This window comes from Sander lucioperca, chromosome 16 (genome assembly GCF_008315115.2).
Source record: "Sander lucioperca isolate FBNREF2018 chromosome 16, SLUC_FBN_1.2, whole genome shotgun sequence".
Taxonomy (NCBI): domain Eukaryota; kingdom Metazoa; phylum Chordata; class Actinopteri; order Perciformes; family Percidae; genus Sander; species Sander lucioperca.
This window is the reverse complement of record NC_050188.1, coordinates 20584089-20607454: the sequence shown is the minus strand read 5'-3', so window position 1 is coordinate 20607454 and position 23366 is coordinate 20584089. Positions and strand designations below refer to the sequence as shown.

Here is a 23366-nt window from a genome sequence, read left to right as displayed (position 1 = left end):
AGCCCTCCGCAGGAAGTTTTGTTAGCTGTTTGTGACAGTAAAGGAGACAGAGAAACAGGAACATGGATTAGTGTCACAGAGCAATGATTATGTCAATGTATTTGGAAGCAATTATATTATGGCATTTAGGGTGACAGGGGGAATGATAGTAGGCTAGCCTTATATCAAGTGGTGCAAAGGCAGTGTGAAAAGTGATGTGTGTGTGTGTGTGTGTGTGTGTGTGTGTGTGTGTGTGTGTGTGTGTGTGTGTGTGTGTGTGTGTGTGTGTGTGTTCGGGTGTCTTGTGGGAAGGGGAGAGGGAGACTATGGAAATTGAGACAGTGTATTAAACCATGGGGGCATGTGAGAAAGGGGGACTTTTTAGTGGTCAGAGCAGTGTATGTGTGTGTGTGTGTGGGGGGGGTGTCTATACAGCAGCAGATGCCATTGTCTGGGGCATATCACGATATAACTGTTGGAGGATTACCCACCTACTGTGCACACACACAGCTGCTGGGCAAAGGTAACATGCACACATATATAACCCCCTGACATATAAACACCACCCAGAGAGAGAGAGAGAGAGAGAGAGAGAGAGAGAGAGAGAGAGAGAGAGAGACACTCCTGGACATGATTTGTTCACACACATTAGTTGTTGTGTAAAGTGGAGCATATTGACTTCAAGTGACAACAGATGCTGCTTAAATCCCACTCAGCCCAATTCTACACGAGCTACAGCAGGCTGAGGCTGGATCCTGGCGAGCATTTACTCGGGTGTGTGTGCTGGCACTTTGACACCCAAACGCACTGTACGCACAGACGTGCCGTGCCGTTCTGCGCCGCGCCGTGCTTTGCCGCTCATCGCCTATGCAACCAAAGGGAAAGGCTTAACGGATCGCATATACGCAGACAGGCAGGCAGTGACAAACCTGGCTCATTAAAACATCGTCTGCAGACCGTCAGCAGGTCGCGCGCAGCACTACTACAGCTCCTCGCGGTGCACTGGACCTGCCGGCGGAGCCCAAAGCGCAGAGTGACACGCGCGCGCTAAAGGTGTGGAGGAGAGGGCAGCCGCTCGGTACAATGGGACCGAACCCAAGCCGGTAAAAGGTTCAGAGAGAAACACACGCATACCAGCTCCGAGGGAGGCCAACGTTTGGGGAAGTTAACGGCAACATGGCGAAAACGGTCAAGATCTGAACTTTGGAGGATCCGCTGTGTGGATTAACGTACAGCCCCACAATCTGACCGGTAGTATAACGAGGAACGAGATCACAGTTTGCATCAGTGTGTCAAAGGGATAGCCGTTGGTATGGAGCGCGTTGACAGTCGTTTGGGCACCTGGCAGGTGCTACTGACCATCTCAATGGTCATTATCCCCCTGTCTGCTCACGGTAAGTCCACTGCATTAGTCCCACCCTGTGCGTGTGTGTAAGCTATGTCTGCGTGTGTTTGTGCAAGAAAGCGCGCACGTGTGTGAATCAAATCACACCTGCATTGGTATATGATATAGAAAAATGACAATTTTCCGTTTATGCGGCATGGGGATGCAACTGCCATTTAAATTTGGTCATTGATGGTTAATATGCAATCGTTTTATCTGTCAGCAGTCTTTGAGCCTATTGATAGTAGCCTAACACGCTGGGTATTGATAACTGTTTTTGTATTCTGTTTTATGGACACTGATATTTTAAATGCACTGATAATCCATTGCATTTTGGCATTTTCTGTATAATGTCAGCTGGCTCATATTTAGCATTACAATTGCATTTAAAGACTGTCAGTCAATCCCTACTCTATGCTGACAAATCCAAGTGTATGATATTATCTGCCGTATTTTCTGTCATGCTGAGAGCTGCTATTGATCATTAATGACACTTGAACCGACTGTGGGTGGCCATGGTCCGGTCAATCTCATGCCCATTTTAAGTCCGACAGGGGAAAAACCTCTCCCTACTGTAACTAATATAAAAAGGTAATTGCCTTGTTTTAAATGTTATAAGCTTTATGAAGGAACATCTGTATTAGAAGAAAGACGTGCCTGTGGGTGATCAGAGAGAGACAGAGACATTTGACAGTTCAGTAGCCTACTGCAGCTGCGACTCGCCGCGGCGGTGCGTGACCCAGACAAAGGCGGGATTAGGTGCACCGTGGCCAGGCTACAGGAGGCCTATTCACGGCGCTGAAAGGATTGAATTCCTCCAGACATTCAGGGGAAGCCAGAGACAACCGCTACACCTCTTCTCCCTCCCCAAGCCTTCTCATTTAGCCTAGGCTACTGTCCATCCCTTGAGACACGGAGGCAGGCAGTGTGGGAACGAAAATTTGATACAACCATGTCTCTGCTCTGTCTGGCACACACACGCGCGCGCGCTGATAGTAGTGGAAATGTGGCAAATCTTGTTAATGTAGACATGAGCGCTGCTGCCGCTGCCCAGCAACAGGGTGGCTCGTGCACGCAGAGGGTCGCCGGTTCACGTGGGCACGCGCTACCAATGTAACTCCCCCTCCCCCCCTCTCTCGCCGCATCTCGCGTCCTCAATGTGTGACCAGGCGTTAACTGTAATAAATATACGCCAGGCGTCCTGTCTGTCACGCTTGAAACCCCCAGAAACCAGAAACCACGTGGCTGTCGACATATGTTATTCATTAGGCAGTATAGGCTATAGTCTAGGTGAATCTTCCTTAATTTCTCTGGCAATCTGGGGAGAATATGGAGAGTTATCCATATCCATGTACACGATTTTTCTCCATGACCCTTACAGTAACAAACCGAGCAAATATATTATTATATTATATATAATATATATAATAATGTAGCCTTAATATTCCTTTAATGTTCTTATACAGGTTTATGATGACTCTGACTAGGATTGCCTCATTTTTCAAGCAAGCCGAGTTTAACACATGCTGCAACTCATGCACATAACTTTGCTTTTATAGCAGGTCTGTACTTTTAATCGATCATATACAACTATAGCTGCAACTTATTTTCATTATTGATCAATGTATTCTTTTGATATACAATGTCAGAAAATAGGGAGAAATTGCCATCATAATTTCCTGAAGCCCAAGTTGACATATTCAGAGTGCTTGTTTGTTAAGAATTTTATTTATACAGCCCAAAATCACAAATTTGCTATGAAAGATTTTACAATCTGAAAAGCCCACTCTTGTTGTGCCCGACTGACTGTCCAAACTTCAAATATATTCCATTTACTATTAAAAGGGACGAAGAAAAGGGGCAAATTTTCAGATTTTAAAAAGTCATAATCAGTGAATTTTTGGCATTTTTGCTTAAAAGCGACTTGAGAAATTACTTTTTACTGTTTTAATCAATTAAAATAGCTGCATATTATGCAGGTGATAGTCAGCTAATCAATGAATCAACTAATCATTTCAGTTCTATATAAAACCAATAAAACAATCCACATATACACAAAAACATACCGAAAAACAGATTGTCCCTTATAGCAATGTAAAGTAATATGGATCAAATCCAGACTCTTGGGTGCTCTGCCATGTGTGTGTGTTTGTCTGAGTGAGTGCATACTGTGAGGTCCATCTGCCCTGTAGCCCCAGAAAGCTAATGCTATGTCACAATAGATAAGAACACACACACACACACACACACACACACACACACACACACACACACACACACACACACACACACACACACACACACACACACACGATGCCAGAGGTTTAGTGCTGAAGGAACACATCACACCATTTGTAAGACGGAAATTTCTAAGCAGGGGAGTCGTACATTCAATTTGCTTGTCCTGTCCTTGTAATCTCTTCATGTTCCCTTTTGCTCTTGTAATCACTATAAGACTGCCAGCTACTAACAGGATGCTGCATCTGAGTCTCAACAGGGAACAAATTGGCAGATTGAACCTTTAAATGAAATTTGAATCTGTTGTAATCAATTTTAACTGGTGGAGTATGTTTATCTCTTTCACAAACTGTGAAGCATTCAAGTTCATTCCACCTCGGTTTTCCCAGAGATGGAGTTGGCATATAACACTTACTGCCTGGCTGGCTGATTGATTGAAAAACGCGAGAGAGAGAGAGAGAGAGAGAGAGAGAGAGCGAACACTGGATTCTCTGTTTCCACTGCAACTCCCTCACTCCACTTCTCCTTTTAACATGGCACCTCTTTACATCTCACCATGGCAACTACAGTGTGTGTATGTGTGTATGTGTGGTGAATCTCATGGTTCCTCAGCTACCACTAGTCTTCGTGATTCGAGGCACGTTCAGATGGTTTTAGTATTAGCTCTTTAGCTCTGAATAAAGTACCAGACACTGAAAGCAGTGATCTCATTGGACACAGTGATTTCAGGGTGGCAGTGGGAGAGAAGCCGTCCAGCCAAGAATTGGGTTGAGTTTGGCCATTTGCACAAATGTACCAGGCCAGTGGAAAGGTGTGAAGAAGTGGCTTCTTGAAATTCAGTCTGTCAGTCTTAAACTGTGGGAACACTGTATTCCCCAAACTGTGCAACAACAGGGTCTTCTTTCTTCCCTTACCCCTTTTAAACTCAATTTATTCTACACTTCCTTACAGTATTTCTATTAGCTTCCAACTCTTTCCCACTCTGAATTGAAGTCATTTGATGTTTATGCTGAGTTGAATCCAAACCCAAGATTTCATGTTTTTATGGCCGCACCATTCTATTAATCTTCTCGATGCCTTGTACCTATTTTTTTTATCCATTTCCCCAAAATTCATCCCGTTAGGTTTGGTATTTTTTGGAAACTTTGGGATCTCCACTTGAATTTTAAAGCATTCTGTGGGTTTGGACAATGTTTGGCTGCACAACATGAGTTAAGAAATGACTGGCCAATCAGTGGCCTGCTGCATGTTAAAAGGTTTAGAGAACTGTCTGTACTTCCCTGTTCTGTCTTTTTCTTTCTTTGTCTGTCTCTCTGCCTCTTTGTGTGTGAATATTGCCCTGCAGATTGCCAAGTACAGGAGAAGTGCCTGACCAACCTCTAACCTATTGCTCTAAATCCTAATCCTCACCCAGTCTTGGTCACCAGAGCACATTAGTCAGTCACTCAATGTGCCTAATCCTACATCCCTACAGTCTGATTACACGGCAGTTTTCAGCTCTTGTTTTTGATTTCTTTGAGAATTAATCACTTAGCTCTTAAGCTCAAATCAGCCCTCTCATGACAATGCATTTTGTGCATATATTTATTGCATTGTTTTTCAAATTCAGCTGAATTTACAGTGAATGGTATTGTGACATAACAGTATTCTCTTAGAAAACTAGTCTGATACAGCCTTAAGGCATCTCTACAGTATACTGTAGGGATCCATTTAAATTATTTATGCCTCATCCTTGTTGGGCCACAATCTTTATCAAACAAAACACTGTCAGTACCTTGGGATTTAGCTCTGACACAGTGGCATCGATGCAGTGTTGACAATACGATTATGTTAAGGGGAGAATCAGTCGTTTTTGCACATCACAAGTCAGTAACAGCAGTCAGTCAGTCTAGTTTAGCATAAAGACTGGAAACAGGGGCAACAAAATTCACCAACCAGCACCTCTGAAGAACACATTAACACATAATATATTGTTTGTTTAGGCTGTACAAAAAAACTATGCGTAAAAAATGGCAAATTGGGATTTTATGGGGAGTTACGTGCGGGACTATTTCTTGGCTTGCAGTAACATCCTTGAGACTCAACTGGTTGCCTGGCAACCTTACAGTGACAACAAGACTACATGAAGAAATAGTCTGACACATAACCCCCCCCATTAGATGTTTTATTACATTTTTGTACAGATTAGGTCAGCTTTAGAGGTGCTAGTAGGTGGATTTTGTTCATTTTCGATCTTATCCAACTCTTGGCAAAAAGCCAATAAATGTTTAGTGTAATCTGACTCTTGCCAGTCTCCCAACTTTATGGAAATGCAATACTAGATGACTGGAATGCCTCTTTAATGCCTTTTTGTGTCTGACTGACAGGGAGGCATTCACTGGCCAGGCACCATCATCACCGCAATCAATCATCTGTCAACAAGGAGGCCTTGAACACCAGGATGGTGCTCAGTGATGACTCCGCAGAGAGGGACCACCTGATCGGAGCAGGGCTCATGCTCGGGGCTAAACTCCCACTCAGCTCCACCAAACGCCACCATTCTCATAAACACGCCCATCTAGACGTCGTAGAGGAGGACCAAACTGTGGGGGAGGAGCTCACCGCCGGTGGGGGGGGTCCAGACCAGCCCGGAAACCCCATGTCAGATGATGTCATCACCGTGGAGTTTCACAGCCCTGCGCCGGATATGGTGTCCTCTGATGTTGCTCTAGATTGGGCCAAAGCCCCCAAAGCCCAGAAGCAAAAAGGCGGAGACCCTACTGCATGGACGCTTTCTGACTTTTATGACTACCTGTCACCTGATGACGACCTCTCGACGTTAGATACGACCCCAGAACCTGAGCCCACCCCTTCACCCCCGCCTGAAATGGAGGATGAGAATCCACTCCTGGCTGGTTCTCCTGCTGTTCCTGATGTGAGGCCTAACACGGATAGCAGGCCCTCCCTCCCAGCTCCTGCCATGCCAGGGCCGGACAAGGGTGAGGGGTTAGGCTTAGGTGGCGCCATGGGGACTGATGGCTGCAGGCTGGGCTTTGTGCGCTCTGGACCTGGGGTGTGTGTGTCTCAGTGTGACATTGAACCCAATTTCTGCTTCAACGGAGGAGTGTGCACTGTGGTGGCAGGAATGGGAGCCTTCTGCAGGTGAGAAATGTGGTAATTACACCGGCTGGTTTGTTGTCCTTGGGTAAATTGTAAGGAGAATTACAGCCTTCCTGTTTTTTCATCATGTTTAGTAATGCTGAATGAATACATTTTTAGTAGCATTTACAAGCAGGCAGTGATTTCTTAGAGGAAAAGTGGTACTGTATGGGAGTGGCAGCAGACGTGTTGGGGGAGGGGGAGGGGGAGGGGGGGGTGTAAGTTGCTAAAAACATTCCTCTTTTTAACTGTCTTGTTGGGATGATTTCCAATGTGTTGCCTCTCCAACACAAAAGAAGAAAAGATTTAGGACATTTCAGACAGCGAATAGACACTGAAAAGACAGACACGCACATAGATATAAGGTTGGCTTAATGTGTCATGAGGGTTCGTCAAGATCACAGCAGGGTCGCTGACGGATTAGCTCAGTTTGGTAGGCGGCCGGGCGGGGGGGGGGGCTCAAAGCTCAAAGGCTGGTGACAGCTGATGTAGACACACGCAGTATGCACACACAAAAGGCATGAGGACAATACAGTAAGGCCAGTGCACATACCCACACATTCACAGACACACAGCACCATCTGTCCTATCCAGCAGACTCCGTGTAAGCTTGGAGGTAAAGTGTTGCTCATCTCATCATACCTGCTGAGTAAGGGCACACACACACACTCTCATGTGGACACTTCAAACTTGCATGCAATTGAAGAGAAAAAGACAGGAATATGGAAAAGATACACACAAACTCACACATGCACGCACGTATCCTCATCCTTTGATCTCATTAAGGGCTGGGCTGCAGGCCGAATCCCTGCTTTGCTGGACAGACCTCAGGGCCCCATGTCATCAGCACCGAGTACCATTTCACACTTTTTACTGTGGCTTACATGCTGTGGTCATAAATATGGTAAATATGCTAGTGCAGTGGGTACACATTCATATTAAACCTCTTGGGGTTTGGCCTTTTTTTTTTTTTCTTTTTTTTTTAACAGCAGGTCAGAGGAGGAACATTATTTAGCGCTGTTTTTTCTGACCACAAAAGTGTCACATTAATCAAAAGGGCCAATATTGCTACTTTGCATCGCTTTGCAACCAGGTGCAATGTGCAGGACTACATCTGGAACAAAGGCACGCGCTGTGATTGGGCGGTCACAGACTTCCAGGTTATGTGTGCAGTGGTGGGCGTGGCTTCCCTGGTGCTCATCTTCCTCTTCATGATCATCGTATTCTTTGCCAAGAGGCTGCACCGCCTCAAGAATGAGAACAGGCGCCTTCGCAAACGCAGGTGTGTTTGTGTGACTGGGAGGTGAGAATGTAATATGTGTTGTAAGTTACACTATGTGATGGGTGCTGAGAGAAGTGGCTGTGACTATGTATGTGTCAGTCTAATTCCTGTAAGACTTTACAACCTAACGACTGAGAAAGAATGTTGTAATCAAATGATAAAACAGCAGAGAGGGACAGAGATGAGAATGGAGTTAAATTGAGATGAAGTCAAGTGTCGACAAGCAGTGAACAGTGAGAAAAATCCATCTAATCAAATCAATTAGATTTTTTTAGTCACTAAACGCAATGTAGTCTTTAGAGTTTATCTAATTCTCTTTGGTATCCACTGAATTATTTATGTTCTTAAACCGTGATGATATCATTTTGTGTATAATGTGTGTGTCTACCAGAGTTTTTAATCCCAGTTTCACACTGTGCAGAGCAACGTGGGAAAATATGGACCTGGAGAGAAAAAAAAAACAAAAACAAAAAACACATTAACTGCAAATATTTATGACACAAATCTCTCTCGTTGCCCTCCTGCAGTAAGTACTGCCCACAGAGCAGCGAGCCACAGACAGACGGCCTCTCCATTTCCACAACAGCCGACGGCTCGCAGCCAAACGTAAGGAAATTGTGTGACACCCCTCCGCACGCTCCCCAAGCTCACACTCACAACCTGGCGTACTATGACAACATTATCTGTCAGGTACGCCACAACTCTCCGTGTGTTTATTCTCCATTTCTGTCCTTCCATTCATCTTCTTCGTATTCATTATATTTGTCTAACTTTTCAGTGCATCTACGATTTCTTTTCTCTTTGTCTGTTTTCTGTTGTAACATTTCGTCTTTGTTCATGGTGTCCTCTCCTATGTTTTCTCTCTGCCAGTTTACATAGTGATTTGATTTTTGTATCTGTCTGGGTTTGTCCGTTTTTCTGTCTCTGTGCACAGCCGTCTATCTGTTCCAATTGACAGTACTAACACCAAACCACTAACTTAAGCTTGTACAGCAGTATTATGCACACGTCCAGCTCACCTTAGTGCCCTGTGAAATCAGTAACTTCTCATTGGGATTTCCACCTACAATTTTGAATGTACAGCATGTGTTTGTTTAATGCTTTTCACACTCACCGATCCCTTCAGAGGCCATCAACAACCAGCTATACCTGGGAATATAAACCCAGAAACCCTTATAATCATTTCCAGGTAAGGAGAACGGAAATGTCCAACATGCCCAAAAGCAATTTCCCTCCCTGGCTTTGCTTTGAACTTACCCATTGTGCAACCACTAGATGCCAGATTTCCGCTAACTGCAAACCTCACTTCCACAAACTCTCCCTGTATCTGATCTTATCAGATGCATTCCACGTACACTGTAGGTTAAAATGATTAATCACCTTCTCGCAAGGATTCCTGCAACTAGTTGTTCAGAGGCGTAATGTCATCACACAGCTGTGTGATTAAATAGCAAGTTCCCACATTTGCTGCCTCTCTTACCTCTGCAGTTTCCCGAGAAGCTTGGTGAAGAAGCTGAGCCTCCATTTTGTTTTTAACTGCTGGCTTTGCTCTTGTGCCCATAACGCTCAGACAGCCATTTTAGGGTCCCTCTGCAGCAGGTTTCCTCTTTCCTACCCAATTCTCTTCTAAAAGGTCGTGCATGTAGTGCTGCTATAAAGCGAGTTGCATCATGTGTGTGCATGTGTGTTTGTCTGTGAATATGAATCTGTGCGCATGGATGCATTAATTGCTATCCATGTTTCTGTGTGTTTGTGGGGTTTTGTGTTTGCAGGCAGATTTATGTGTGCCCCTGTTTGGTATTTATCAATCATACACGCCTACTGATACATGATTTAATTCTTAATCTCAATAAACAATAAAGAATATTGTTAATAGAGTCAGAGATAAACCATAAACAGCACATAAAGTCTACAAGATAATGACTTGGAAGCTTTTTGAGCTTGTTGTCTGCTGTGAAAGGGTGTTTAGCGAGTTTTGTCCAGCAGTAGCCAGTGTGACCGATCAATGGTGCCCTACTTACTGCCTGCTGTGCCTCCGACCTTCAGAGGTTTGTGACATGCCAATCAATCGATGGCATGGTCATTTACAAGCTGACACATGCAGACGTACACTGACACTAGTTTTGTAGTCATACAAACACAGCTCTCCAACTGTCAATTGCATGCATTTACTGCATTTAACACTCAGCAAACAAGCACACACTGATGGAATTTCAAAATCACATATTCATTTTCAGTCATACTTGGGCTGGACTAAATGAAGTGAACATATTGTGACTTGCTCTTATAATACAAGCCTCTCAGAGCTCCGCTGGCATTTCAGTGCAATAGTTATAGATGAGTGTCTGTGACTTCGGGATGCTCTAAATGTCAGGTCTAGAGGGTAAAGAGCCCCTGCAGACAAATGGTCTGCAATACAATGCTTTTTAAATGTCAGAGGGCCGATTGGTATTTTTGTAAAAGCTGGGACACGATTGGTTGATTAGATAGGGGTCTAAGCATACAGGTGCAGTATCAGTCCATACAGTGATCCGTATCAGCTCAAGAAAGTTCATCTCTAGCATGGGGAAGAGCTTTCTGGCATATTTTTGTTTTGGACATTGCTGAATTGTATATTTATTTTAGTTTTTTCTATTAAAGAACTACATAGTCTAGTGAATTAGACATGTCAAGAAATGCTACCCCATCCCTTCAACTGTAATAAAATACACATTTAAAAAAAAAGATTGTACAATAACGAATAAGTGTGGAAAAGTTATTAAGTCTTAAAAAGAGACACATGCAGAAAAGCATTTCAGGCTCCACACACACTTTCCTGCAGTTGCACACACACCAAAACATACAAATGCGAGGAGCTGATGCACCTTAAGGTTGCAGAAAATCTACTCACCCTCGTCCTGTGTGTGTCTATATACAGATATTGTGCTTGTAAATGTAAGTGCGAGGCATGTATCAAAAAGTAATAAACTCTCCCCACAGGATGATCCTCAGAAGCAGGAGGAGCCAGCAAAGTCCCCACAAGCCAAGGAAGAGGGATCAATGAACATCCTCAACTCTCATTCCCCCAAACACGAGAACAACCGTCCAGCCTCTGTTGTCCACGACCAGGGCCACACCCCAAACAACACTGAGGAAAACGCTGAGGTAAACCCGCTCCAGAACAACCTGGTATAATATTACCATCTGTCAAAGTGCTGGAGAATCAGACCAAAATATTTAATTCGCACACAAACTACAACAAATTATATTATAGTTAGTTATATATTGTTGCAAAGTGTATACTTTGTATTTTAAACAGTCCAATCAGGTCTAATGTCAAAAGTAAGCACAACATGAATTTAGGATACAACTTGAGAAGCACAAGTCCTGTTTACAAGGCTGCCATGCCAATGCTGATCACATAGTAGCGCCACTGCTTCCTTTTTTTCCTCTATCGCCTCTTACACTGGACTAAAATCTCTGGCTTGGACCAACTAATGAGTGACTTTCCTTTCTACTGATGCCCTGCCTTGGTCTTTGGCCAATGAACTCTCTCTCTCCATCATTGTCTCCTCTCCTGTTTCCTCAAACCCTCCCCTTGCCTCTGTCTGCCCCGCCTTACTGTCTCTCTCTGCCTGCATGCATTGGTGTTATCGGCGAAAAGTGTCTGAAAACTACTTTGCAAAAGAAGTTAAGTGGAAATCAAGTGAATATATATGTATTTGCAAAATATTCATGTTTGACATTGCTAATAAGTGGATGCGTCTAGATTACATGAGGTCAAAGTAATTGCTTGGAGTTGATATTTGAATCTATATACATTATATTACACACGCTATGTCTTGGTTTTCAATGTGATTTATAATACTTTAATGTACTTGAGGTTCTTTTGTACTTTTATGGGTATACATGGAAGATTATAGTTCACAGTTGTTGGAATAAATCTTTTTAATTTTATCCAGCTGGTCCCTGTGTGTTGCTATGAGCTCTACTTTCCCTCCGTCTCTTTCTTGCTCTCTCTTCTTTGCATGTCTGCTCATGATGAAGCCAACTACTGCCCAACTTCTCCCCTGCTCATAGTAACCGAATGCACAGCTGACCCTGCTTTCCTGCTCGAGTTAGCTGCTTACAGATTACGCCACACAAACAATGGTTACCGTGTGCCCATTCAGCACCACGGACAGCTCCCCAAAATGAATGAAAGCTACCACAAAGAGTTTTTTTCTTTTTAAATTCTCCCTCTCAGAACATTCAAATTTCAAGGTGTCTTTCTAACTAAAGCCACAGTGTTGTTGTTGGGAAAACAGCGAGGACAACTGTATTGTAATTTAGTGCACACCAAAAAAAAAAAAAAAAAAAAGCTAATAGGAGAGTGAATATTGGATTTACATGCCACAAATGGCCACAAACATGACTCCAAATGAATTCTGATGTTGCCCAATATGTGCAGGATGTGTAAATAGGCAACTGTTGTCATATTAACTTAGAAGGTGATAACATGTCAGTATTGTGTTCACAGCTTGTTCCCACTGCCCCCAAGTGGCTAAGAAATCAGTTGCTGCAGATTCAAGATAATGTGTCTGACCAGGCGTTTATTGTCTCATATTTAACCATGCCTCTATTTCTTTGTATATTTTTATTTCATTCTTTTTTTGCCTCTGTGACTGTTCCTACATTGTTGCATCCTTCTGTACTTACCATATTTCCACATCAGGATGGAGTCACTATTGGCCTGGAAGTGCTCCTCCCAAAAGATGCCAAGCTCCACTCAGAGACCAACTCGCCCCTTCAATACGACGTCTTCCTCTACAAGGTTGCCAACAACGGAGACTCCGCCTCTCCCAGCCAAGCCCCTCCCACTCACAGCGCTAACTCTTACTCCTCCTCTCACCCCATGCCTAAATCGCCCAAAACATCCAAGGTGCCTAAGTCACCCAAACACACCAAGGAAGACCCACCTAGTAGCCGTGAACCCTTGTCTGGCAGGCACTCCTCCCCCGGTCGCCACCCATCACCCAGTCGCGACTCTGCGCCTGGTTGCTATTCTTCACCCACCTGTCATCCATCATCCCATCACTCTCCCTCTGGGTACAAATGCATGCCCACCTCCTCCTCCATCCCGCCTGAGTTACGCAGGCCCAGAGGTCGGTCGCAAGCTCCCGGCTCAGAGCGCTCAGGGACTGGGAGAGAGTACCAGAGTGCACACATTCGTCCATCCCCCTCCTCCCCTCACCTCACTCAGCCTCCTCCATCACCATCCAGGGTGAAGTACAGCCCAGTCAGCACCCGATCCCTGCCACCACTCTCCTAACCTGGCCTCCACCCAGCCTAGCATCCATCCTTACATTCACACGCACAAACATCTGTCATAATCTAATCTTTCCAGCAATATTTCCATCATGGCTCTAACTTTTTCATTAGTGATTTATAGATTATCCATCCATCTATCATCCATCTTTGCACCCTGCCTCCTCACGTTTACACCCATGAGGAGGAGCACATCACCTTGTCTTGGTCCACGAAGCCAGAAAACTAAAACTGGGACAACAAACACCACACTCTCTCAAACATGGATGCACCAAAATGCACACACACAACACTGCGTAGTTACTGCAGCCAAACATTGACACCTTCATGTAAATAACAACCTCCAAACCTCAGGTTACTGCTCAAACAAGCACAAAATTAACCACATGTGAATATGCTCTCCTAGCATGGTGCCAACGTCAGCGACTGCTGAGGATATTGTTCATTAAAGGGGTGATAAAATGATTATATAGGGTATTTCACACTCTCCTAATAGGGTACGTAACATTGGTTGGGCTGAAAATGGCCCGAGTGCTATTTTATAGGCCCTTAACTACCCTGTGAATATGGCCCTTTTTCGAACAGCTTTTCTTCCAAATATGGTATGCTCATGAATATTTAGATGAGCTGCGCACTGATTGGTTGAGCGAACCACATACATTGGAAACGAGGCAGCAGGTCTCATATTTCAGACACTGCAACGTTATACATTGTTTGTCTGCTATTTTGTTATTAAATTCACTTCTTAGACTTTTTTATGCGAAAAATCAACTATATAAAGCTCAAATATTGGCCGTTTTACGAAAATTGACAGCTAATTGCAAATTTGGTAAGACATTCAGGAGCTCCACACAGTCTGACGAGAAAGCAGCAGCCTGCTGGGCTCCATACCCAGGGTAAAGTCACCGTTTCTGGGTTACTGGACTACCGGGGATCGGGGCTCAGAGGCAGTTTCAAATTGTGAGATTTGCAGAGGAAAGGGATGTCAATGGGATTTTGAGGTTCTATGTATGTCCTATTTACCCATCAAACCGTCGTTATTCAACTATGGCAAGCTAAAATCGGTTTTGTATTCTATCACCCCTTTAAGATTTCATAGAGGTTTACTACAATAGACTTAGTATTATCAATGGTTTATATAAATATTTTGCTATTAAGTGTGTAAGATTATTTTATGCTTTCACAGGCTTTTTGATATGTTTTTCATGTTTCTAATCCTCAATAAATAGATTATACTACAAAGTGTGCAGTGTTGTGTTCTAGAAAGAGAGCTAACTGGAACAAAGAAAACAAAGAGACAGAATTTTCCTTTAGTGTTGCCAAGGTGCATGTTAAAAAAAAATATGAGGGACTCTGCCGCCCCCTTGTGGACACAGCAAACACTGGAGCTGCAGTTACATTTCAGGTTTAAAATCATCAGTGGAGTGGAATGATATCAAAAATGTTAATCACAGGGGTAAAATGCCATGCTAATTCTGTGACCCTTTTAATGGTCTGTGACTGCGTACAGTATGAACTACAGTGTGTAAATCATATACGTGTATGTCTGTGCATATTACTTACATTTCCGAGAATGACTGACTGTCCATATTCCTGCTTGTGTACCTTGCAGTTTGAGAAACACTGCTCCACGTAACTAACCATGAGAGCAAGACTGTGACGTTCGCTGAATAGCGGCCTTTGTGGCCATAAGTGACAATGTTAAATGCTAAAACAGTTTAACAGTAACACAAGTAGAGAGAAGTTATAAAGTCAGCGAACTGATTCATTAATACGTATCTAAGTTTGCTAACATTAGCTATCTAGCCTGCAAACCGACATTTTTCCCGGATGAAAGGGTTTGGTCGCTCATTATATTATATATTTTGTACAACATAAGAACAATAGCATTATTTTGTCCAAAAATATAGAATAATAGGTATACGTGCAGTTTAGTGTCACAAATTCCCCATACAATGTCCTTAATTAATTATGAACCTGGTAAACCACCTGTGCTATTTAACAGGTGTTTTATAGTAAGTAATCAATGTTGTTGCAAATGTGCATTATTTACAAGCGAAACAATGGCAGGGCGACCCCGTTCTTCGGAAACGATTGTGGAAAATTGCGAGGTCCTCAATGGCGATCAAATTAAAGGGGAGGAGTGGAATTTAACGAGGCTAATTCCTGAACTCGCCACACCGACAGCGACTTTGGAGTGGCTGGCGAGACGTCGCCTAATCGGGAATGCGATGGAGTGCACCGCTGGCAGTCACCAAGCGCGACTGGTGCGTCTGGAAAGGGGGATAGAAGGCTTCAGGTGGTACTAATACACACAGCAAGTTGTCACAATTTACAGTGTAGCCTAAAGAAATCACGATAGGCCTACTACTTGCCTAACCCCCAACCCTCAAAACTCCTTTTATAAACACTAGGCTACGGCGCTTTTCCGGCCGCGCACTCACTTTGGGGAAAATAATTTGTGTCACTAAACTGCACGTATACCAGAATAATATTAATATTAGGGCTGTCAATCGATTAAATATTTTTATCTAATTAATTACATACTCTGTGATTAATTAATCGAAATTAATCGCATACATAATTAACGGTGCCTGAACCGATACTTGTTAAGAAAGTAAAAAAAGAAAAACAGTCGGTGACATTAAAGAACGGCTTGTTTATTGCTATGGCCATATGGTCAAAATTAAATGAATTAATAATAATGTATAACAATAACAATAACTTATTTCACTAGTAAATTGCTGTTGAACGACAAAAACAACCACCAGATGGGAAATGGACATTTACAATAACTTCAAATGCACCACGAGGCTGTAGTTTACCAGTTTCATTGAACGCACCGTCTGTGTTGTTTCTCCGACGGCTACTGCAGATTGTTACATACCGGTGTTGAATCCATAGACTGTATATAAGAGTGGACCAACAGATCCCGTTGCTCTGGACGGAGACCAGTGAAGGCTGTTAGAAGCACTTTTCCGGTGAGCGCTGAGCGTTACTGCGCAGCCTCCAACTGAGAGAGACGACGTAGATGTGACGTGAGCAACGTGTCTGAAAGTTGTAAGTCTTCTGGTAGCTGTGCCAAGAGAAATCTCAATCATTCCCAATCTTGCAGAGACGGAGAGCGTAGGTATATGTAAGGAGATAACATAGGCACAGGCTAATCATTGATCACTAAAATGATAGTTAACATTAGTAATTACACTTAAACAGCTAATGTGAGACGAAACTGCCTGCGCGCTTCTCCTGTACTGTACAGTAATTCCTCTACTATGCGACAGTAAGTCGCGTGGTTATGACACAATCGTTTACAAAAACGTCTGCTATGGAGCCATAACGTGAGGTACAAGGTAATGGAGCCTTTTATACATTGTCGTGTTTCTTTAGAAATAAACAATGGACAAATAGAGTCTTTAAACTCTTCAGATGTAAAGTTATTCTCTGTCAAAGTGACGTCAAAATGAATGGCAGTCAATGGGATGCTAACGGGGGGTGATCGCTTTGTAGCATTAAAATGGCGCCATAGGAGGTTCGCGGTCCGAGGAGAAGCTTACCCCCTTGGTTGAATCCTCTACAGTAAAACACAGTCAAACTTTACACCGTTTAGCGTTAGCTGTCAGCATTTTAACCATTTTTAATCCAGCTACTAGCTAGCGGTAGGCTAATGTTAGCTGCTGTCGAGTATAGTGTTAACTAGCTAGCGGTAGGCTAACGTTAGCTGCTGTTGAGAATAGTGTTAACTAGCGTCACATGCAGCGGTGTTTGTGTTGCCTGTATCGTCTGTTTCAGAGCATCAGAGAGAAGCGCAGACATATCAGTGGCACCAGATTTCGGTAGCCAGGGTTGGCAGGAAGAAGATTTTTACAAGTAAATGTTCCATCAATGATCCAGGCAGCACATTCTCGTCTCCCTCCTTCATTTTACAATCCAATGGTGGCTAGAACGGCTCCGGGTCAAACGTCAATATGGAATAGATTAATCTGCCTTATTTTTTTTAACACGTTATTTTTTCTCAGATTAATTAATCGAAATTAACGCGTTATTTTGACAGCCCTAATTAATATAATTATAGACAAATAAGATTGCTAATCACATTTTTACATTTTGGTTAACGTTGTCTAAATGATGGAAATACAGAAAATTAGCTATAATCTTTGTTTGGATTAGGAACATGGATGTATAATATGAAGGAAAACAGATGTAGGTGTCCAGGGAAGCCTGGATAATTTAGTTTTTATCATGCAACAGGGAGAATTATTTTTCTTCATCTAGACGGTTAGGAGAATCTCTAAAGATTTTTAAAAAAAACTTCAGAACAGTGTTTCTAAATTACCTTCAGGGGAGGGTTAGACCAAAAATAAACCAAACATAAAATATACATTTCTACCTTTTATGTTCTCTCATAGACTCATAGAGCAGATATGAATGCTGTAGCAGAAAACAAATGTGCAGTTAAATTCAGTTGGACTTAAAACATAATATAGATTAAACACAGCTTCTGATTCTGACTAAACAATACAGAATGTATTCAGTCACTCAGGATCCACCCAGTTCCTTCAGAGAATGAAGAAAGCATGTTATTCCCTTTGAATGCCTTTATCATTTCTCCTGCATGTTTTCCTCATGTTATATTATTATAATGTGAGGGGTAGTGTTCCTATCCTCTTTGGTGTTCAGGATGTGAATGTGCTCACCTTATGAAGCAGGCAATTCTGTTTCTTAAAGGGATACGTCACAGATTTAGCATTAAGCTTTGTATCAGTAGAAACAACAACATTTTTTGAATGACCGTGCTTCCTCCCTCATGTCCCAGAGATCTCTGTATTGTGGGTCTGAAAAAAAATCTTCTGATGATGTAAAATGACGATTTTTGCGTCATCAGAAGATTTTTTTGCCCAGAGGCAATGGACTACAGCCAGTAGTAGGAGCTACTTCGGCATGTTTTCAACCAGCCCATAGGGGGTTGGACTGTCATCTTTACACGACGATTCCCGAACCAAAACGAGCGTCAGCCATCTTGAATCCTCGCTACTGGCTTCTCAGCAGCCAGCAGGGAGGGAGGGATGGATGGGAACGTTGAACGAGTTTGCTGGTGGAAAGCTAACGCTAGCCAGCCACCTGTTCCATCAATCCTGCTTGCAAGTGTCCGCTAATTAGACAAACAAACAACAAACTGGACTACATCCAACTTCAACGAAACTCCCAACGCGAGTTCAGAGACTGCTGTGTTTTTGTTGTTGTGGAAACATTGCTGTATCGGACTATCCAGCTACCAGGCCAGCTGCTCTGTCACCGGGTAAGACTAGCTAGTGGAGGTGGGCTGTGTTAACACGGACTGCCTGGTGCAGAAATGGGGTGCTTGTATCCAACTAACTGCTGGTGGAGTTTGTGACTGTTAATTAATGTATTATAATAATTTATACTGTTTATTGATCCCCAGTGGGGAAATTACAATTTACACTCTGTTTGTTAGAAATCACTACACACAGGCCTGAAATACACACATGCTCAGGACCTATTCATGCACAAATAGAGAGATGTCAGAGTGAGTGGGCTGCCAGTGCTGGACCAGCGCCCTGAGTGGTTGGGGGGTACGGTGCCTTGCTCAAGAGCACCTGGCAGTGCCCAGGAGGTGAACTGGCATCTCTCCAGCAAGTGCAAGAATGCAAGTGCATTCTGGGATTTGGTGTCTTTCATCCACATGAGCCAAAAACACATTTTCTGGCTTTTCTCGGCCTAGAAGCCACCAATTTCTAAAAAAAAAATTCACATTTCTACTACATAAGTGACCCAATTTAAAGATATATTCATCTTTCCAACGGTGAAATATCCCTTTAAGGCAATTCAAATTAAACATCTAGCATATTTCCCACAATGTGACCTCCTCCACAGTGGTTAACAGCTTTAGGCTGCAGCGGCTCAGCTCTTTTGTTCTCAGACTATTTTCTGGATGAAAAGCACCTTTGAATTCCGGATGGATCAGGTGTCAGGTGAAGGTGAAGTTATCCTTCCTGCTGTACTCATTCATCAGGAATAAACTGTGTTGACTTGAAAAGAGTAATCGACAGGTTTTAAAGTGGAGTGTCCATATACCTCAGTGACACTCAGAGCCTCTGAAGAGCTGTCCCATCCTGCTCCACCTGCAAGGTGCTTACAGTGTGTCCTCAGGATGTCCTCAGTTGTCAGTTTTCTTTTTAGCTGTTAACGCATCATGAAAAGCACCAGTGTCAGAGACATGGAAGAGATCAGTGGTCTTAATAAAGTTTAATTTTGGGGTGACATTAAAACTAAAAATAGTACTTACTTGGAAATAGGATTACATTTCACTGGGAATAATTCAACATTTTACTTACAATTTAGCTGCAATAAAAAAAGTACACACATCTGTGGGTCTATACATGACCTGGTCGCCCTTTCAATCGATGTATTATAGGAGAAATAACAATACATTAAGCTGCATTAAAAAGCAGAATATTGGAGATACCCAAATACAGTAAAGTGGGTGGTTAAAGGTCAGTTACAACTTAAAGAGCTTAAAGAGTAACTTAACACCAGCTACATATCTTGTTTTTACCGACCTCCAGCGGTTTAACATCAAAGACATAGAACTGTACTCCAGGGTGTCAGTACACTGTGACATCACTGTTGGGTGCAGTTACAGATGCAACAAAGGACAGTATAAGTGGGCATTCACACAGCCTGCGTTGGCCGTCAGATGGTGCTGCAAAAAAGCAGGCCTTTCCATTGATTTTGAATGGGGGTAGTGCGTTAAGGATGCGGCGGGGCTTGCCGCAGGGGGGACACGCAAAAAAACGTAGAGGGCCTGCGGCGAAAAGCTGAGATCGACTCAACTTTTGGAGAAACGCAACCCCACGTCATGCTGCGGTGACCAATCATGTAACCGGTGATCAGACTTGTTGGTGTGTTTCGGGGTGTTTTGAGGCAGTGTGAGAATCCCGTAGACTACAGTAAACGGGGAACATCACTGCCTCTATCGCTGCCCTTTCTCTTAATACATCCATGTCGCTGCCACATGTTTTAAAACATAAAACGCAAGCACTGCACTGCCCAGGAGTTTGTGTAACAGCTGAATGTTTCCTTCAACAACAAAGTACGTAGATCTGTCTTGCTCATCTCTTTTCTTTCTCTCTTTCTCTGTAAAATCAAGCTGCCTTTAAGTGTGAACTGAAATGTCGCGATCTATAAACGATCTGATGGAAAACAGATGTTCATGAAAAACGTATTTTAATGCCTTACATTTTGATTGTAAAATATTACATCTTATTAGTAAATGTGCAGTTTCTTTTACTAATAAGTTTAGATAACTGAGCTGAGAGATTTGTTATAGATCTTTGCAGTCCAAAACCCCTACATCAGCTTTCTATATGCAGAAACTCAACCTTGCACTTTCCTCTTAAGAAAAAAAGCCACTTTTTGCTGTACTCCTGAGATGTCACCTTGCACAACCTCCTCTCCAACCTGCCCCTGTGTGTGTGTGTGTGTGTGTGTGTGTGTGTGTGTGTGTGTGTGTGTGTGTGTGTGTGTGTGTGTGTGTGTGTAGCTCCTGTATAAACCACTGAGCGGCAGCGTTGCCCTGCAGTCCGACGCGCACTGCTACTTTAGATACAGATAACACCCGCTGGCACTTTGAAAATGCTGATCTGCATCTTCATTTGCATTCACTCTGAGTCGACTTAGGGAATGTGAGCTGATTCAACATGATGCTGTGATAATTGATATTGTTATCATGTAGATATCTGGATGATCTCTGATGATCTCAGGCATAGTTTAAACTTTGCAGGCGAGGAGATGAGAGCTGGGATAGTGCACAGGTATGAGAGGAATCAATATTCAGAGATATGGGTTTGTGCGGGTGTGTGTGTGTGTGTGTGTGTGTGTGTGTGTGTGTGAATTACTTGAGTGTACAGTATTGCTGGCAGCTTCATTACTGCCTCTTTAAGTAAGGCTATAAGGTGTTTTTGCTGACCCAAAACAAATCTAATTTCTATCTCACAATCTGCCTTCTGTCTATAACACACACACACACACACACACACACACACACACACACACACACGTCTCTTGAGATGCCTTCATAGCAGATGAAGGTTCTTATAATTAGTGGAATATCGACACAATGCAGTGAATTGAATGTGATGAGAAACAGGTATGTAAAAACATATTTTATCTGTATCTGATTTAAAATACAGACTATAATAATCCAATCTAGATAATCTGACAGAGTTTATCTTTCTACTGAGTTAAATAGATGTGGTTTTGAAGTTTTTATGCTTTTTATTGTATTTTACTCTCCACAGTATTAAGAGTACCCACACACACACACACACACACACACTCACTCACTCACTCACTCACTCACTCACTCACTCTCTCTCTCGCTCTCTCTTTGTGTTTTTGCTTTTGTGTCCACTCCTCTCTGAGTCAAGCTAAATGGCTTTCTATTCAGGAGTGAGAAAATGTCATCACTTAGTGTGCATGCGTAGGTGTGTGCAAGAAAAGAATGTGTACTTTTTTGCGACATTGTAAAGGATCACTTTGGATATTCTATTCTATTCACCCAAACCACAAAATAAAATCTATTTTCCCTCCCACACATAGTGGTATCTCGCCATGCAAATAGTTTTGGTTTCATTTGTCTGGAGTTGTTTCAATGTGACTTTTTGATGATTTTGATTTTTGATCTCCTTTGTGTTGGAGTTGTGACAGAAGGCTGGGCAGCACACATCCCTACATTTCAACATATAAAACCATCTACAACTAAACTATGTTTTGTATATATATGTATGTGTGTGTTTTAGGTGAAGTCTGGTGATAGTCTATGTTATTATTATTGTCAACAAATCCCACAAAAAAGACCAAAACTAATCAAAAATCATGCACCATCCTGCTGCTGCAAATAGTCACTAATACACCAAATGTGTATTAATCCACAGCTGAAACTAGTCCCCAACAAATGCACTATTTACTCCTGTTCACACTAAGCCCCCCCCCCCCCCCCCCACACACACACACACACTGATAATGTCACAGATTAACCTGCTCCCCGAATGTCAAAGGTCAGACAGGAAGAGCAGTTGACTCCTCTCAAAGTCAAATCTCACTCCTTCCCTCAGTCTCCTCTCGCTCCCTCTCGCTCCCTCTCTCCTGCTTCCCCTCCCTTTGCTCTTGTCATTTAGTTTTTCACCTGCGGTCCCTCTCTCTTTACCCCCCTCCTTCAGCCTCCTCCCTTGGCTTTTATATTGATTTACTCTGTATCCTGTGGTCACATTCTTGTTGCGAAGGTTTCCGGTTGAAAACCGATGACATTTAGTTTACTGTCACCACACAGCTCATTTAAACCCCATAAAATAGTGCATACGCTTTTACAGTAAATGCCGATGCTGTGAAAGTTATTTTGAACATCTAATGGTGTAATGAACCACTTTGCTATATCTCAGAAGTGTGAGTCAAGGGCCTGAATGCTTTTGGTATACACCTAAACACAACTATGAACATGTTGGTTGATCTTTATTCCCTATTCTCATGCCAACTCTACTTTCCCATTCCTCCATTTGTCCTTGTTACCATGGAGATGTCACAGATCCAAGGTGGGCTTTAATTGAGGGGAAAGAGCGAGACAATGAAAGGTAATAAGAAAGACTGCATTTGTCAGGTCAAATAAGTAGAGGCACTGCACGCACACGCAGACACACAGACACAGATCCCCTTACCCCCCCCCCCCACACACACACACACACACACACACACACACACACAAATGTATCTGAGGGCAGGATAGGAACACCTGTGGAGAGGAAAGTGGGGACCCAAAGGCTGCATCCTGCTTTCACCCAGTGGTGCTGGAAGGAAGGAACCCAAATTTAACAACGTGGGTGGGAGGTATCACACACACACACGCACACACACACACACACACACACACACACACACACACACACACACACACACACACACACACACACACACACACATGCTCATGAGACGCAGGTGTGCACAATTGGGAGGGGCTCGCCACAGCAGGACCACTGGCAGTGAGGC

General features: G+C 43.1%; 1 protein-coding gene across 8 annotated transcripts; it reads left to right on the top strand.

Annotated features, from left to right (window-relative positions):
* Nucleotides 1-597: 597 nt before the first annotated feature.
* On the top strand, nucleotides 598-13752 carry cspg5b (chondroitin sulfate proteoglycan 5b). Of its 8 annotated transcripts, none has more exons than XM_035993196.1 (7): nucleotides 598-1373; nucleotides 5968-6742; nucleotides 7833-8042; nucleotides 8549-8711; nucleotides 9148-9210; nucleotides 11001-11165; nucleotides 12715-13752. In XM_035993196.1, exons 1-7 carry the CDS (start codon nucleotides 1292-1294, stop codon nucleotides 13309-13311), a joined length of 2055 nt encoding a protein of 684 aa, XP_035849089.1. In that variant the 5' UTR covers nucleotides 598-1291; the 3' UTR covers nucleotides 13312-13752. The 8 variants fall into 8 exon arrangements, with proteins under 8 accessions (XP_035849089.1, XP_035849091.1, XP_031179063.2 ...); XM_035993198.1 differs by having other exon boundaries at nucleotides 599-1373; nucleotides 8549-8627; XM_035993197.1 differs by having other exon boundaries at nucleotides 601-1373; nucleotides 7833-8021.
* Nucleotides 13753-23366: the final 9614 nt, after the last annotated feature.

Coding starts and splice junctions, on each gene's coding strand:
- cspg5b (XM_035993196.1), top strand. CDS start 1,292: ATGGAGCGCGTTGACAGTCGTTTGGGCACCTGGCAGGTGCTACTGACC. Junction 6,743..7,832: donor GGAATGGGAGCCTTCTGCAG/GTGAGAAATGTG, acceptor CTTTGCAACCAG/GTGCAATGTGCAGGACTACA. Junction 9,211..11,000: donor ACCCTTATAATCATTTCCAG/GTAAGGAGAACG, acceptor CTCTCCCCACAG/GATGATCCTCAGAAGCAGGA.